Source organism: Sander lucioperca, chromosome 4 (genome assembly GCF_008315115.2).
Source record: "Sander lucioperca isolate FBNREF2018 chromosome 4, SLUC_FBN_1.2, whole genome shotgun sequence".
Classification (NCBI taxonomy): Eukaryota; Metazoa; Chordata; class Actinopteri; order Perciformes; family Percidae; genus Sander; species Sander lucioperca.
Window position 1 is genome coordinate 24,179,703 of NC_050176.1, and position 12,500 is coordinate 24,192,202.

General features: G+C 45.1%; 2 protein-coding genes across 3 annotated transcripts in view; one reads left to right on the forward strand and one right to left on the reverse strand.

Moving 5' to 3' along the window:
- LOC116048446 (VPS10 domain-containing receptor SorCS3-like) overlaps positions 1–12,500 on the reverse strand; it is a 1,378,075-nt gene that overhangs the window by 866,232 nt on the left and 499,343 nt on the right. The window lies entirely within an intron of this gene.
- The window catches only part of stab2 (stabilin 2), a 106,664-nt gene that overhangs the window by 68,240 nt on the left and 25,924 nt on the right, over positions 1–12,500 (forward strand). For both annotated transcript variants that reach the window (XM_036000484.1, XM_031311284.1), the window contains exons 51-62: positions 204–380; positions 1,980–2,069; positions 2,512–2,658; positions 4,413–4,472; positions 4,585–4,708; positions 5,377–5,526; positions 6,431–6,535; positions 8,403–8,510; positions 9,348–9,541; positions 10,251–10,392; positions 11,088–11,221; positions 11,393–11,555. In XM_036000484.1, the coding sequence (XP_035856377.1) occupies positions 204–380; positions 1,980–2,069; positions 2,512–2,658; positions 4,413–4,472; positions 4,585–4,708; positions 5,377–5,526; positions 6,431–6,535; positions 8,403–8,510; positions 9,348–9,541; positions 10,251–10,392; positions 11,088–11,221; positions 11,393–11,555 (1,594 nt within the window). The remainder of the gene's footprint in view (positions 1–203; positions 381–1,979; positions 2,070–2,511; positions 2,659–4,412; positions 4,473–4,584; positions 4,709–5,376; positions 5,527–6,430; positions 6,536–8,402; positions 8,511–9,347; positions 9,542–10,250; positions 10,393–11,087; positions 11,222–11,392; positions 11,556–12,500) is intronic.

Sequence of the window (12,500 nt, forward strand, 5' to 3'; positions counted from 1 at the left end):
TCTTCCACCTTTGGAGGGAATTAAACCGTAAATGTAACTAGTAATTTAAAATAATTTATCTACACAGTCATGATCTTGTTTGTTTGTTGCGGGTTTTCTAGCTTCTCGACATTTTTTTCAACATTGTTGCCTGTTTATTTGTTACGTTTCTGTCGCGTTTTTTACTAAGTTTATATTTCAGCATTCTCGTTGTTTTGTCTCAGGACTCCGGCGTGATGGACCTGCTGAAAGATGATATATACCAGCCGCTGACGGTCTTCCTGCCGTCGGACGGCGCCATGGCGTCTCTGCCGTCGGAGCAGAGGGACTTCCTGTTTCACCGAGACAACCGAGCACAGCTGGCCGAGTACCTGAAGTACCACATCCTGCATGGACAGAAGGTACGGGGGATTCAAATACATTTAAATAAAGTCACAAAAGAAAACTACAAGTCAAATCAAACGTAAAATCAGTCCTGTTCTATGGAGCCGAGACTTGGAGAACAACAAACTCTGTGTTCAAACAACAACAAGTGACTAACGTTGATACTTCCCCAGGTACTTCACGGTTGGCTAGCTTGACAACCGTTGACACCAAACGGCGCAGGAAGCTGTCACGAGACTAGCTATGGTAGCCCGTAAGTGCTAAACAAATAAAATAAAAGCGTGGCCAGCGCTGGACACATGCATCGACTCAGCAAAAAGGTGCGTTTCAGAACGACGCGCGGGCCGCACTGACACTAAACTTTGATGTCAAGTAGGGGGGCCACAAAATATCATCCTACGGGCCTCAATTGGCCCCCGGGCCGCGAGTTTGAGACTCCTGCATTAAAGTCTACAGGAAATTTCGCACCGTTTTTTGCCGAATTCATGAAGACCGCGCGGCAAATCTCTTAGAAAAGTCATACCACACCATTCCCGATCATTACACATGTTTTGATGTTTTTTGTGTGCATGTGTTGGCAATACTCCGTGACTAGTAGCAGGACAAAATGTGGCGGAATAATAATAATAAGTATGGGGGATAATAGTCATTGCTGCTATTGCAGCACATCGGCACACTGAATTAAACTTCGACATAAAGTCTGTGATTCACTGAACATCCTCTGATCTTAACTATTACTCAAAATAATTCATAATTTGTGCTTTTTTTAAACTCAAAAATTAGGTATGATGTCATTTAAATTAGGTTTATTGACCATAAATAAAAAAAATTAAAATAAAAGAGCGTTAAAAAAAGTGACCAGTTATTTGGAAGCTGCCTGATGTTTTACAGACTGAACTAGAGTTTAAGATGTTTCCACATGAATACACACAGACACACACAGACACACACACACACACACACACACACACACACAGACACACACAGACACACACACACACACACACACACACACACACACAGACACACACAGACACACACACACAGACACACACAGACACACACACACAGACACACACACACACACACACACACAGACACACACAGACACACACACACAGACACACACACACAGACACACACAGACACACACACACAGACACACACACACACAGACACACACAGACACACACACACAGACACACACAGACACACACACACACAGACACACACAGACACACACACACAGACACACACACACAGACACACACAGACACACACACACAGACACACACAGACACACACAGACACACACACACACACACACACACACACACACATACGCCCACACATTTGTGAATAATTAGCCTTTTCACAGTAAAGGTTTTGTTGATAGATAATGAGATCCCTAATTTCTGATCCAGAGACAAGACGGGACGAAGTAAAGTGGTAAAAAACTAAATCTAGGGGGGGGGGTTTAACTTTATTTATTTATTTCGGCCAGGAAGAACTCTTTACATGCATCAATTTAAAGTTTTGGTGCATGTCAGAGTCCCAGTTTATACTTTCAGGACTTCTTACTGAACAGACTCTCTGTTTTTATTTTCTCCTCTCAGATTTATGCTGAAGGTTTAATCCATCTGGACTCGGCTCGGAGTCTTCAGGGTTCGCCGCTTTCCTTCACCTGCGGAGGGACGGACGCCATCGTGAGTACAACGGGCACGGATACAAACTAAAGAACTGACTATAGACACTCGGCATCTGTTGATCCGGTTGTTTCCTCTCTCAACAGGGAGAGGTCGTCCTTACGTTATACGTTATATTAAACCGAACAAGAAGAGTCGCCAGACAATCTTTGGAAAAAAGTTGAAATATTTTTCAAAAAAAGTAGAAATATTTTTCAAAAAAAAAAATTGAAATATTTTTCAAAAAAAGTAGAAATACTTTTCAAAAAAGTAGAAATACTTAAAAAAAAAAAAAAAAAAAAAAAAAAGTAGAAATACTTTTCAAAAAAAAGTAGAAAAATCTTTAGAAAAAAAAAAATCTTGAGAAAATAGTCTATGTAAACAACTGGAAACCAATAAAAACTGAATAAGAGACAGAAGAGAACGGACGGTGTGATGATGCAGTTGTTTCTGGTGTGAACAGGGAGAGATCTTCGTTAAGGATGGAAAGTGTCGGATCGTTCAGAGACACCTCGTGTTTACCGGCGGCATCGCCTACGGGATCGACTGCCTGCTGACCCCACCGAGTCTCGGGGGACGCTGCGACGAACACAAGACCATCGACATGACGGTAACACACCTCTAACCTGTAGATAACACACACGGGGTGAGTGTCCCCCTAGGGGTACTTTGAAGGACTGCAGGGGGGTCCGTGTCCCCCTAGGGGTACTCTAGAGCAGTGGTTCCCAATCTGGGGTCCGGGCACCCCTCAGGGGGGCGGCAAAGATCACAGGGGGGGGCGCAAGTCTTTATCTGGTTTGAGGTTGAGGTAAAAAAAAAAATATTTTCACATGTTAAACAAATTATGATAATACACTAGAATATATAATGTATACAAACGTCTGTATAAAAACTATATATTTTTGTTCTCGCTTAAACTTGTAGGCAGGAAACTTAGTAGGCCAGACCTCCGGGACCTCTTAACCTGGGACCCTGCTGTCATCAGGTCAGCTGCTAGCTGCTAGCTGCTAGCTGCTAGCTGCTAGCTGCTAGCTGCTAGCTGCTTTATGAAACATGGCGGAGAAACGTAAAAGTGCTGATAACTGCTCTGTATCAAAAAAGAAAGTAAGGCTCGAGAGTTACCTCAACTTCGGTTTCGGGGGGGGGGGGCTCAGCTTTTCTTAGACATGAGTAGGGGGGGCGCCAAGAAAAAAAGGTTGGGAACCAGTGCTCTAGAGAACTGCAGGGGGTACTTTGGAGGACTGCAGGGGGTACGTGTCCCCCTGCAGTCCTCCAAAGTACCCCTTGGGGTAGACGTACCCCCATTTGAGAACCACTGCTTTAGAGGACTGCAGGGGGTACGTGTCCCCCTAGGGGTACTCTGGAGTAGAGGGCTGCATTGGGATTGGGTCCCGCCGGGTCCCGCCGGGTCCCGCCGGGTCCCGCCGGGTCCCGTGGGACCCAACGCAAATCTCGCGGGAGCGGGCGGTTTTAACTTTGCTGCGGGCGGGAGCGGGCGGCTAAAAAAAACACTGTGGGATCGGGATGTAGCCTGGAACCCCCCCACGCCAGCAGAAACCATAGATATACATATATACTGACTGAGTATATACTGTATAGGCCATCTATGAGCTGACACCAGCGTGTCTGAGCCTCCCAGGACGGGGGAGCTCCGAGCCAAGGCTCCTCTCACCCTCGGCTCCTTCCTCCCCCTCTCTCTCTCTCCTCTGTCCCTCATCCTCGGCTCCTTCCTCCCCCTCTCTCCCTCTCCTTCTGCTCCTTCCTCCCCCTCTCTCCCTCTCCTTCTGCTCCTTCCTCCCCGTCTAACAGCAGCAGCACCTGCCTTCTTTGCCTTCATCTTCTCCCTATTAACCTATAAAATGACGTGTTTTCTCATGCGGGACGGGAGAAGACATTATATCAATGCATCTCTATTATTGTGCGGGCATAAATTCTAAGAGTTTTGCGGGTGCGGGCGGGAGTGGACGTACACATTGCGGGAGCGGGCGGGAGTGTAACACACACGTTGCAGGTGCGGGCGGTAATGGTCAGAAATTCGCCGGGAGTGGGCGGGAGCGGGATGAAGAAAACAGTCCCGCGCAGGGCTCTACTCTGGAGGACTGCAGTGGGTACGTGACAAGGCTGTAGTTACAGTTCTATTGTCCTTTTGTTCTCCAAGTTTGTCACTTTTTTCAAACAGTTCAACTGTTTTTGAAGGTTTTGTCGTTTGTTTTGACCTAGTCTTGCCTTCCTTACTTCCTTCCTTCCTTCTTTCTACCGTCTTTTTCCATCAGCATCTAGATGTTTTCCAGGTCCAAGGCTGTTGTTTAGTAAATCTATCTCCGACCTGATTTATTATGTCTGTGTTTTCTTCGTCTGTGGTAGATGAGCTGTGGGTACTGCTCCTCTTCAGGTTCTCGCTGCCCCAAAGAATCCAAACTAAAGGTTCAAGTTTCATCTTCACAAACAATCAAACATTTCAGAGTCCCGTCAGTTCGTGCGTCTGACTCGCTTCTTTGTTTGTTTCTTTCTTTCTTTCTCTGTTTTTCGCCTTCAGGAGACCCAGAAGTGCGATCTTCCCAAATTCTTCATCACTAAGAACTCCGGCTGTCGCAGCATCTGCTCCGTGCCCATCTGGCAACCAAAGTGTTGTCATGGTTACTACGGACGGGACTGTCTGGGTGAGACGACGTTTTCAACTTCCTATAAACCATATAGACGTCAGTTAGCGTCTAAACTAAAAGTTCTGTTTGTTGCCGCTGACAGACTCAGATTATTATTCTAAGTGTCTGACAACATTATGAAAGGATCCCTACAGAGATAGACCTTTTAGTTAAAGAGTAAGATCCTTTTAGTTTAACATGAAAGGATCATCACCAAACTACACCAGACTCCATGTAAATAATCTCTACTTTTATCATCGTAAAACACATTTCATTCAAAGTGGACAGAAACAAAATAAAACTACCAAAAGCCGTCTTGGTTCATCTTTCCACTGTTCCAACAATCACCACTCTGGTTTGGTTGAAATAAACCCTTAATTCACCCATTTACATGTGGAGATATGCTGGCTCTATACACGCTAAAAGTCCTGATTATTTACATGGAGTTTGGTGGGTGAGTTTGGCAATAGTACTAAATTCTGGATTAATTTCAAAAATGAGTTGTTGTCACTAACATGGAATAATTGGGTCCTGATAAAAAACAAAAACAAAGTCTCCCGTCAAAGCTTTGACTCAATATAAATAAATTCTAAATTTAAAAAGTTCAAACTTTTATTTTGAAATCCAAACGTTGATGTGATGGATGCATTAATGAGCACACTGATCCCTCTGTCCCCTGGGTCCAGTGTGTCCCGGCGGTGTCGGCTCTCCCTGCGGTAACCACGGTAACTGTGACGACGGTCACCTGGGTAACGGCACCTGCACCTGTGACGCAGGGTTCGGGGGCGTGGCCTGCGAGCTGTGCAGCGACGGATTCTACGGAGCTAGCTGTAAACGTGAGCGGACGCAGAACTCTGCACAATCTTGCACAGATTTTAAACAAATAAAAATAGCACAGAAAAATACTCTCAGCTTGTAACTGACGGATTGATTCCTTCTGGTTCTCATCCCCTAACTGACACATTGTTTCCTTCTGGTTCTCATCTTCTAGCTGACACATTGTTTCCTTCTGGTTCTCATCCTGTAACTGACGGATTGATTCCTTCTGGTTCTCATCTTCTAGCTGACACATTGTTTCCTTCTGGTTCTCATCCTGTAACTGACGGATTGATTCCTTCTGGTTCTCAGCCTGTAACTGACAGATTGTTTCCTTCTGGTTCTCATGTTCTAGCTGACACATTGTTTCCTTCTGGTTCTCATCTTATAACTGACACATTGTTTCCTTCTGGTTCTCATCTTCTAGCTGACACATTGTTTCCTTCTGGTTCTCATCTTATAACTGACACATTGTTTCCTTCTGGTTCTCATCTTCTAGCTGACACATTGATTCCTTATGGTTCTCAGCCTGTAACTCACACATTGATTCCTTATGGTTCTCAGCCTGTAACTGACAGATTGATTCCTTATGGTTCTCAGCCTGTAAATGACAGATTGATTCCCTCTGGTTCTCATCCTGTAACTGACAGATTGTTTCCTTCTGGTTCTCAGCCTGTAACTGACAGATTGTTTCCTTCTGGTTCTCAGCCTGTAACTGACAGATTGTTTCCTTCTGGTTCTCAGCCTGTAACTGACAGATTGTTTCCTTATGGTTCTCAGCCTGTAACTGACAGATTGTTTCCTGATGGTTCTCAGCCTGTAACTGATATATTGTTTCCTTATGGTTCTCAGCCTGTAACTGACAGATTGTTTCCTTATGGTTCTCAGCCTGTAACTGACAGATTGTTTCCTTATGGTTCTCAGCCTGTAACTGTTCTGAACACGCCTCGTGTGACGCCGGGCGTAAAGGTTCGGGCTCGTGTTTCTGTGAGGCGGGCTGGACCGGAGAGCGCTGCCAGACGCCGCAGGGTGAGTCAACATGCATCGTATCTACAGAAACGTTCTCTCTGAAGTCTTAAGTTACAAGTGTGTATTGTGTTTAGTTGTTCATTACAACGGCCAGAACAAGAAAAAGGAGATTGAAAAGAGCAAGAGACCGTTTTTTTGAAGCGTGAAGGCTACCGTAGCTGTAATACCTACTCTGAACTGCGTGGTGCGAGAGAGTTGATTGCGATATATGACCTCAACGCTAGATGGGAGAAATTACTACACATTGGACCTTTAAGTTAAGAAAGGAAGAGGCTAAGAAATTTTTTCTACCAATTAGGTATCATAGAAGCAAAACCCCAACTAAGTTTACGAATCCTTATCTCCACTTAGGAAATCCTAAATACTCAATTATGAGCTATTACAGTTTTTTTCCAATTGCTAAAACACAGTTTTATCAAAATACTTAACACAGTTAACAAAACCACACACCCAACCTGCAAAATACTTCATATATCCTGCATAATGAAGCACTGCAACCAAAACTACAAATTCTTCACATTGTTCACATGCACAGAAATATTTGCAGATACACACACACGCACGCACGCACGCACGCACGCACGCACACACACGCTGTTGAAACATTTATTTTTTTTATTTTTCACCAAACAAGTCAGTGCAACATATGCACAGCAGATATATTTACATCGGACTGAACCAAAATATGCTCACCAAAAAACAGTAAACTTAAAAAGAAAATTGCAGAAAAAATATATAGAAAAAAAAGAGGCATCATAGTGCTTACTTCCTGATTGAAGTGGTAACAATTAACCATTGAGATGTTTGGCCAGGTGGCACACACATATATACTGTATATATGTGTGTATATATATATATATATATATATGTGTGTGTGTGTGTGTGTATATATATATATATACACACACACATATATATATATATATATATATATATATATATATATATATATATATATATATACATACTCTGCGTGCTATACTGCTCTCTGTGTGTCAGTTTAAATAACTGTGCTATGCATGTCATTTTAGTGTGTTAGCAATTGGGAAAAAAAACTAAGTTTTATGTCTGTTACTTTGCAACTGATGCTTCTTTTCTCATGTTGCGGAGCTAAACTACTTTGTAAACTGCTGTTTTTCTTATTATAACGGACTGGAACATATGTGGAAACTAAAGATGGTGATTTAGTTTAACCCTCCTGTTGTCCTCTGGGTCAAATTTGACCTATTTTCAAAAAGTTTCTATATCAGAAATTTGGGTTTCTTTCAACCAGATTGTCCAAAAAAATTACAATGATGGTTCCGTACAACGGTCTTCACAATTTGTATTCAATTTCATAGCACTACAATTTATTTTTTATGAAAAAACATTGAAAAAGGTGACAAAAATGTCGGGAAAAGCTTCAAAAACACAAAATGTCAAATAAAGTGCAGAAAAAAACGTTGAAAAAAGTGACTAAAACATCGGTGGAAAAACAACAAAAGACGTCCAAAACGTTGACAAAAAGTTTAAATTTTGCCCAAGAAAAACATCGGGGAAGACAACACACGAGGGAGAAGAACTGTTAACTTGACAAGCAGCTAACAAAGTCCTGGGACTCCGTGAGCTGCTTGTTGCTCCCAGGCTCGAACATACTTTCCTCCTTCTGCGTCTGCAGACAGCTGTGGACCTGTACTGGCCACCAGCCATGATGTTTTCGTGCATTGTTGTGAAAAAGATGCAGCCGCTTTCCCAGAATGCAACCCGCTTGCACGCCCTTGCAACCGCTACAAGTCTGCAGCTGTCCGTGGACGCTAAACAATTGTCCGAGTCTGTCTCCCCACACAGCATGTGAAGTCTCTCTGTCTCTCTGTCTCTGTGTCTCCAGGTGAATTCCCTGAGTGTTCTCCACCCTGCTCTCCGAAGGCCGTCTGTCAGCAGAACAACACCTGCGTGTGTCGGCCATTTTATGAAGGAGACGGATACACCTGTACAGGTAAACACCCTGAGAACACACAACTCACCTGTACAGGTAAACACCCTGAGAACACACGACTCACCTGTACAGGTAAACACCCTGAGAACACACGACTCACCTGTACAGGTAAACACCCTGAGAACACACGACTCACCTGTACAGGTAAACACCCTGAGAACACACAACTCACCTGTACAGGTAAACACCCTGAGAACAGACGACTCACCTGTACAGGTAAACACCCTGAGAACACACGACTCACCTGTACAGGTAAACACCCTGAGAACACACAACTCACCTGTACAGGTAAACACCCTGAGAACACACGATACACCTGTACAGGTAAACACCCTGAGAACACACGATACACCTGTACAGGTAAACACCGTGATAACGCACGATACACCTGTACAGGTAAACACCGTGATAACGCACGATACACCTGTACAGGTAAACACCCTGAGAACGCACGATACACCTGTACAGGTAAACACCCTGAGAACACACGATACACCTGTACAGGTAAACACCCTGAGAACACACAATACACCTGTACAGGTAAACACCCTGAGGACACACGACTCACCTGTACAGGTAAACACCCTGAGAACACACGATTCACCTGTACAGGTAAACACCCTGAGGACACACGACTCACCTGTACAGGTGAACACCCTGCAGTGAGGATTATTCCAGTCAGAAACAATTTTTTAAAAAAATGCAACAAAATCTTTAAGACTTTAAGGGTTAACTTTCAAGGATTTAATGAATTTCCATAACTTCCTGTCTCTGTGGCTGCAGTCTCCTTCCTGTTTACAGCAAAGCATTGTGGGTAACGTGTCTGTGTCCCTTCAGCAATGGACGTGTGCGGGACGTGGAACGGCGGCTGTGCTAAAGGAGCGAAGTGTTCTCAGAGAGGAGAGACGGTGACCTGTTCGTGTCCTAAAGGCCACACTGGAGATGGCTTCTCCTGCCAGCCCATAGACCCCTGCGTCGCCGGGGACAACGGCGGCTGCCACGAGCACGCCACCTGCACCATGACGGCTCCGGTGAGGCTGCCGGACGTTCAGTTACACAGGAGCCAATACACACTGGGTCCAATACACACTGGGTCCAATGCACACAGGGTCCAATGCACACAGGGTCCAATGCACACAGGGTCCAATGCACACTGGGTCCAATGCACACTGGGTCCAATACACACTGGGTCCAATACATACTGGGTCCTATACACACACAGTGGGTCCTATACACACACAATGGGTCCTATACACACACAATGGGCCAATACACACTGGGTCCTATACACACTGGGTCCTATACACACACAATGGGCCAATACACACTGGGTCCAATACACACTGGGTCCAATACACACTGGGTCCTATACACACTGGGTCCAATACACAATGGGCCAATACACACTGGGTCCAATACACACTGGACCCAATACACACTGGGTCCAATACACAATGGGCCAATACACACTGGGTCTAATACACACTGGAGCCAATACACACTGGAGCCAATACACAATGGGGCAATACACACTGGAGCCAATACACACTGGGTCCAATACACACTGGGTCCAATGCACACAGGGTCCAATACACACTGGGTCCAATACACAACGGGGCCAATACACACTGGGTCCAATACACACTGGGTCCAATACACACTGGGTCCAATACACAACGGGTCCAATACACACTGGAGCCAATACACACCAGGTCCAATAAAGTTACTTTGTGTGAACAGGGGAAGAAGAAGTGCACCTGTAAGGACAACTACGTTGGAGACGGACTCACCTGCGATGCCAAACAGCTGCCAATCAGCCGCTGTCTCCAGGACAACGGACGATGTCATCAAGACGCCAAATGTACCGACCTCCACTTCGAAGGTACCAAATGTCATGAAAATGTTAACGGTTAACTCTCGTTGTTCTGCCTGATTATCGGAGACACACGTCTCCACCCAGTCAGTCTAATTCTGAATCATCTGTAAAATAATAAATCTTTGTCCGACAATATGACATAACATTGTGTGTGTGTGTGTGTGTGTGTGTGTGTGTGTCTCTGTCTGTGTGTGTGTGTGTGTGTCTGTGTGTCTCTGTGTGTGTGTCTGTGTGTCTGTGTCTGTGTGTGTGTGTGTGTGTGTGTGTGTGTGTATGTGACTGTGTGTGTGTGTGTGTGTGTGTGTGTCTGTGTTTGTGTGTGTGTCTGTGTGTGTGTGTGTGTGTGTGTTTGTGTGTCTATGTGTGTGTGTGTGTGTGTGTCTGTGTCTGTGTGTGTGTGTGTGTGTCTGTGTGTGTGTGTGTGTGTGTGTGTGTGTGTGTGTGTGTGTGTGTGTGTGTGTGTGTGTCTGTATCTGTGTGTGTCTGTGTGTGTGTGTGTGTGTGTGTGTGTGTCTGACTGTGTGTATGTGTGTGTGTTTGTGTGTGTGTGTGTGTGTGTGTGTGTGTGTGTGTGTGTCTGTGTGGGTGTGTGTGTGTGTGTGTGTGTGTGTGTGTGTGTGTGTGTGTGTGTCTGACTGTGTGTATGTGTGTGTTTGTGTGTGTGTGTGTGTGTGTGTGTGTGTCTGTGTGTGTGTGTTTAGATGCAAAGCTCGGTGTGTTCCACGTGCGTTCAGGTGACGGTCAGTACAAACTGAACTTCTCTGCGGCTCAGCAGGCGTGCTCTGCAGAGGGAGGCCGCCTCGCTACGTACAACCAGCTGTCCTACGCTCAGCAGGTCAGTGAACGCAACAAGTTGTCGTTGTTTGTTGACTATAAGGAAACTGTAGAACGAAGCCAGACGGATCCTTCAAAAAAGGTTGATATGGTGACTAATAGTTGATATTCTTTTGCTTGTTCTTCCTATGTTTGAGTTAAAGCTGTTGTATGACGTCCTGTGTGTCTGCAGGGCGGGATGAACATGTGTTCTGCCGGCTGGTTGGACGGAGCCCGCGTGGCGTACCCGACCACCTACTCCAACCCAAACTGCGGCTTTGGACACGTCGGCATCGTAGACTACGGCGTCCGCAAAGAGGGCGAGAGCTTTGACGCCTTCTGCTTCAGGATGAAGGGTGAGAGACTTCACATCAGCTCTTTATTACTGTTCTAGAAGTGTGTTCGTACTTGAGATAAAGGCCCAATGCATTTATCAATCTGAACGTGAGCGTAGTCTGGTCTGAACTCGTGTACGCAAGTTTTGGAGTCAGTGTGGACTTGCGGTGCAGCATATAAAAAGTTTAACAGGAGAAGGAGAAGTCATCAGTTGATCACTTATCAGCAATGGCAGATCTGGCTCTTTTAGAGGACCTCTATGTGCCGATACAACAGTGCACACGTACGCGCACGGGCCACAGTGGATCGCTCCATCGGATTGATTAAGGGCAGACGGCTCTGTCTTACATCAGCGGGGGGGACCCATACACGCCAGAAAAAGTCTGCAACATAGTTTTAGCCTGTGGGGTTCTGCACAACATCGTGCAGGAAAACAGGATGCCATAAATGCAGAGATGGAGCCAGATGACCCGATTCCCAGAGAGCAGCGTCCAGCACAGACCCAACTGGGGCTATACGAAGGAGACAGGATATTATTCCTCGCTTTTAAAAGGTATAGTGTAGAGATGGCCCGATTCCATGTTTTGCTTCCCGATACCGATTCTGATACCTGAACTTGCGTATCGGCCTATACCGAGTACTGATCCGATACCAGTGTGTCATATATTTTATTATGTATAACAGCTGTATACTACTATCCCTGTATGATGATATGATGTATAACAGCTGTATACTACTATCCCTGTATAGATGATATGATGTAAAACAGCTGTATACTATACTATGAAAAAAACCTACATTTTACATTTTACAGCACCTACATGTAGGGCTAAGAGATTGCAATATAACCGGCAATTTCCACTGGATGCGTAACGTCTCCGGAACGTCGACGGAGTCATTAGGTTTCCATTAAAGTCAGTGTGTGTATTTCCACTGACTGCAGAACGTCTGAGGACCGGCTTCAC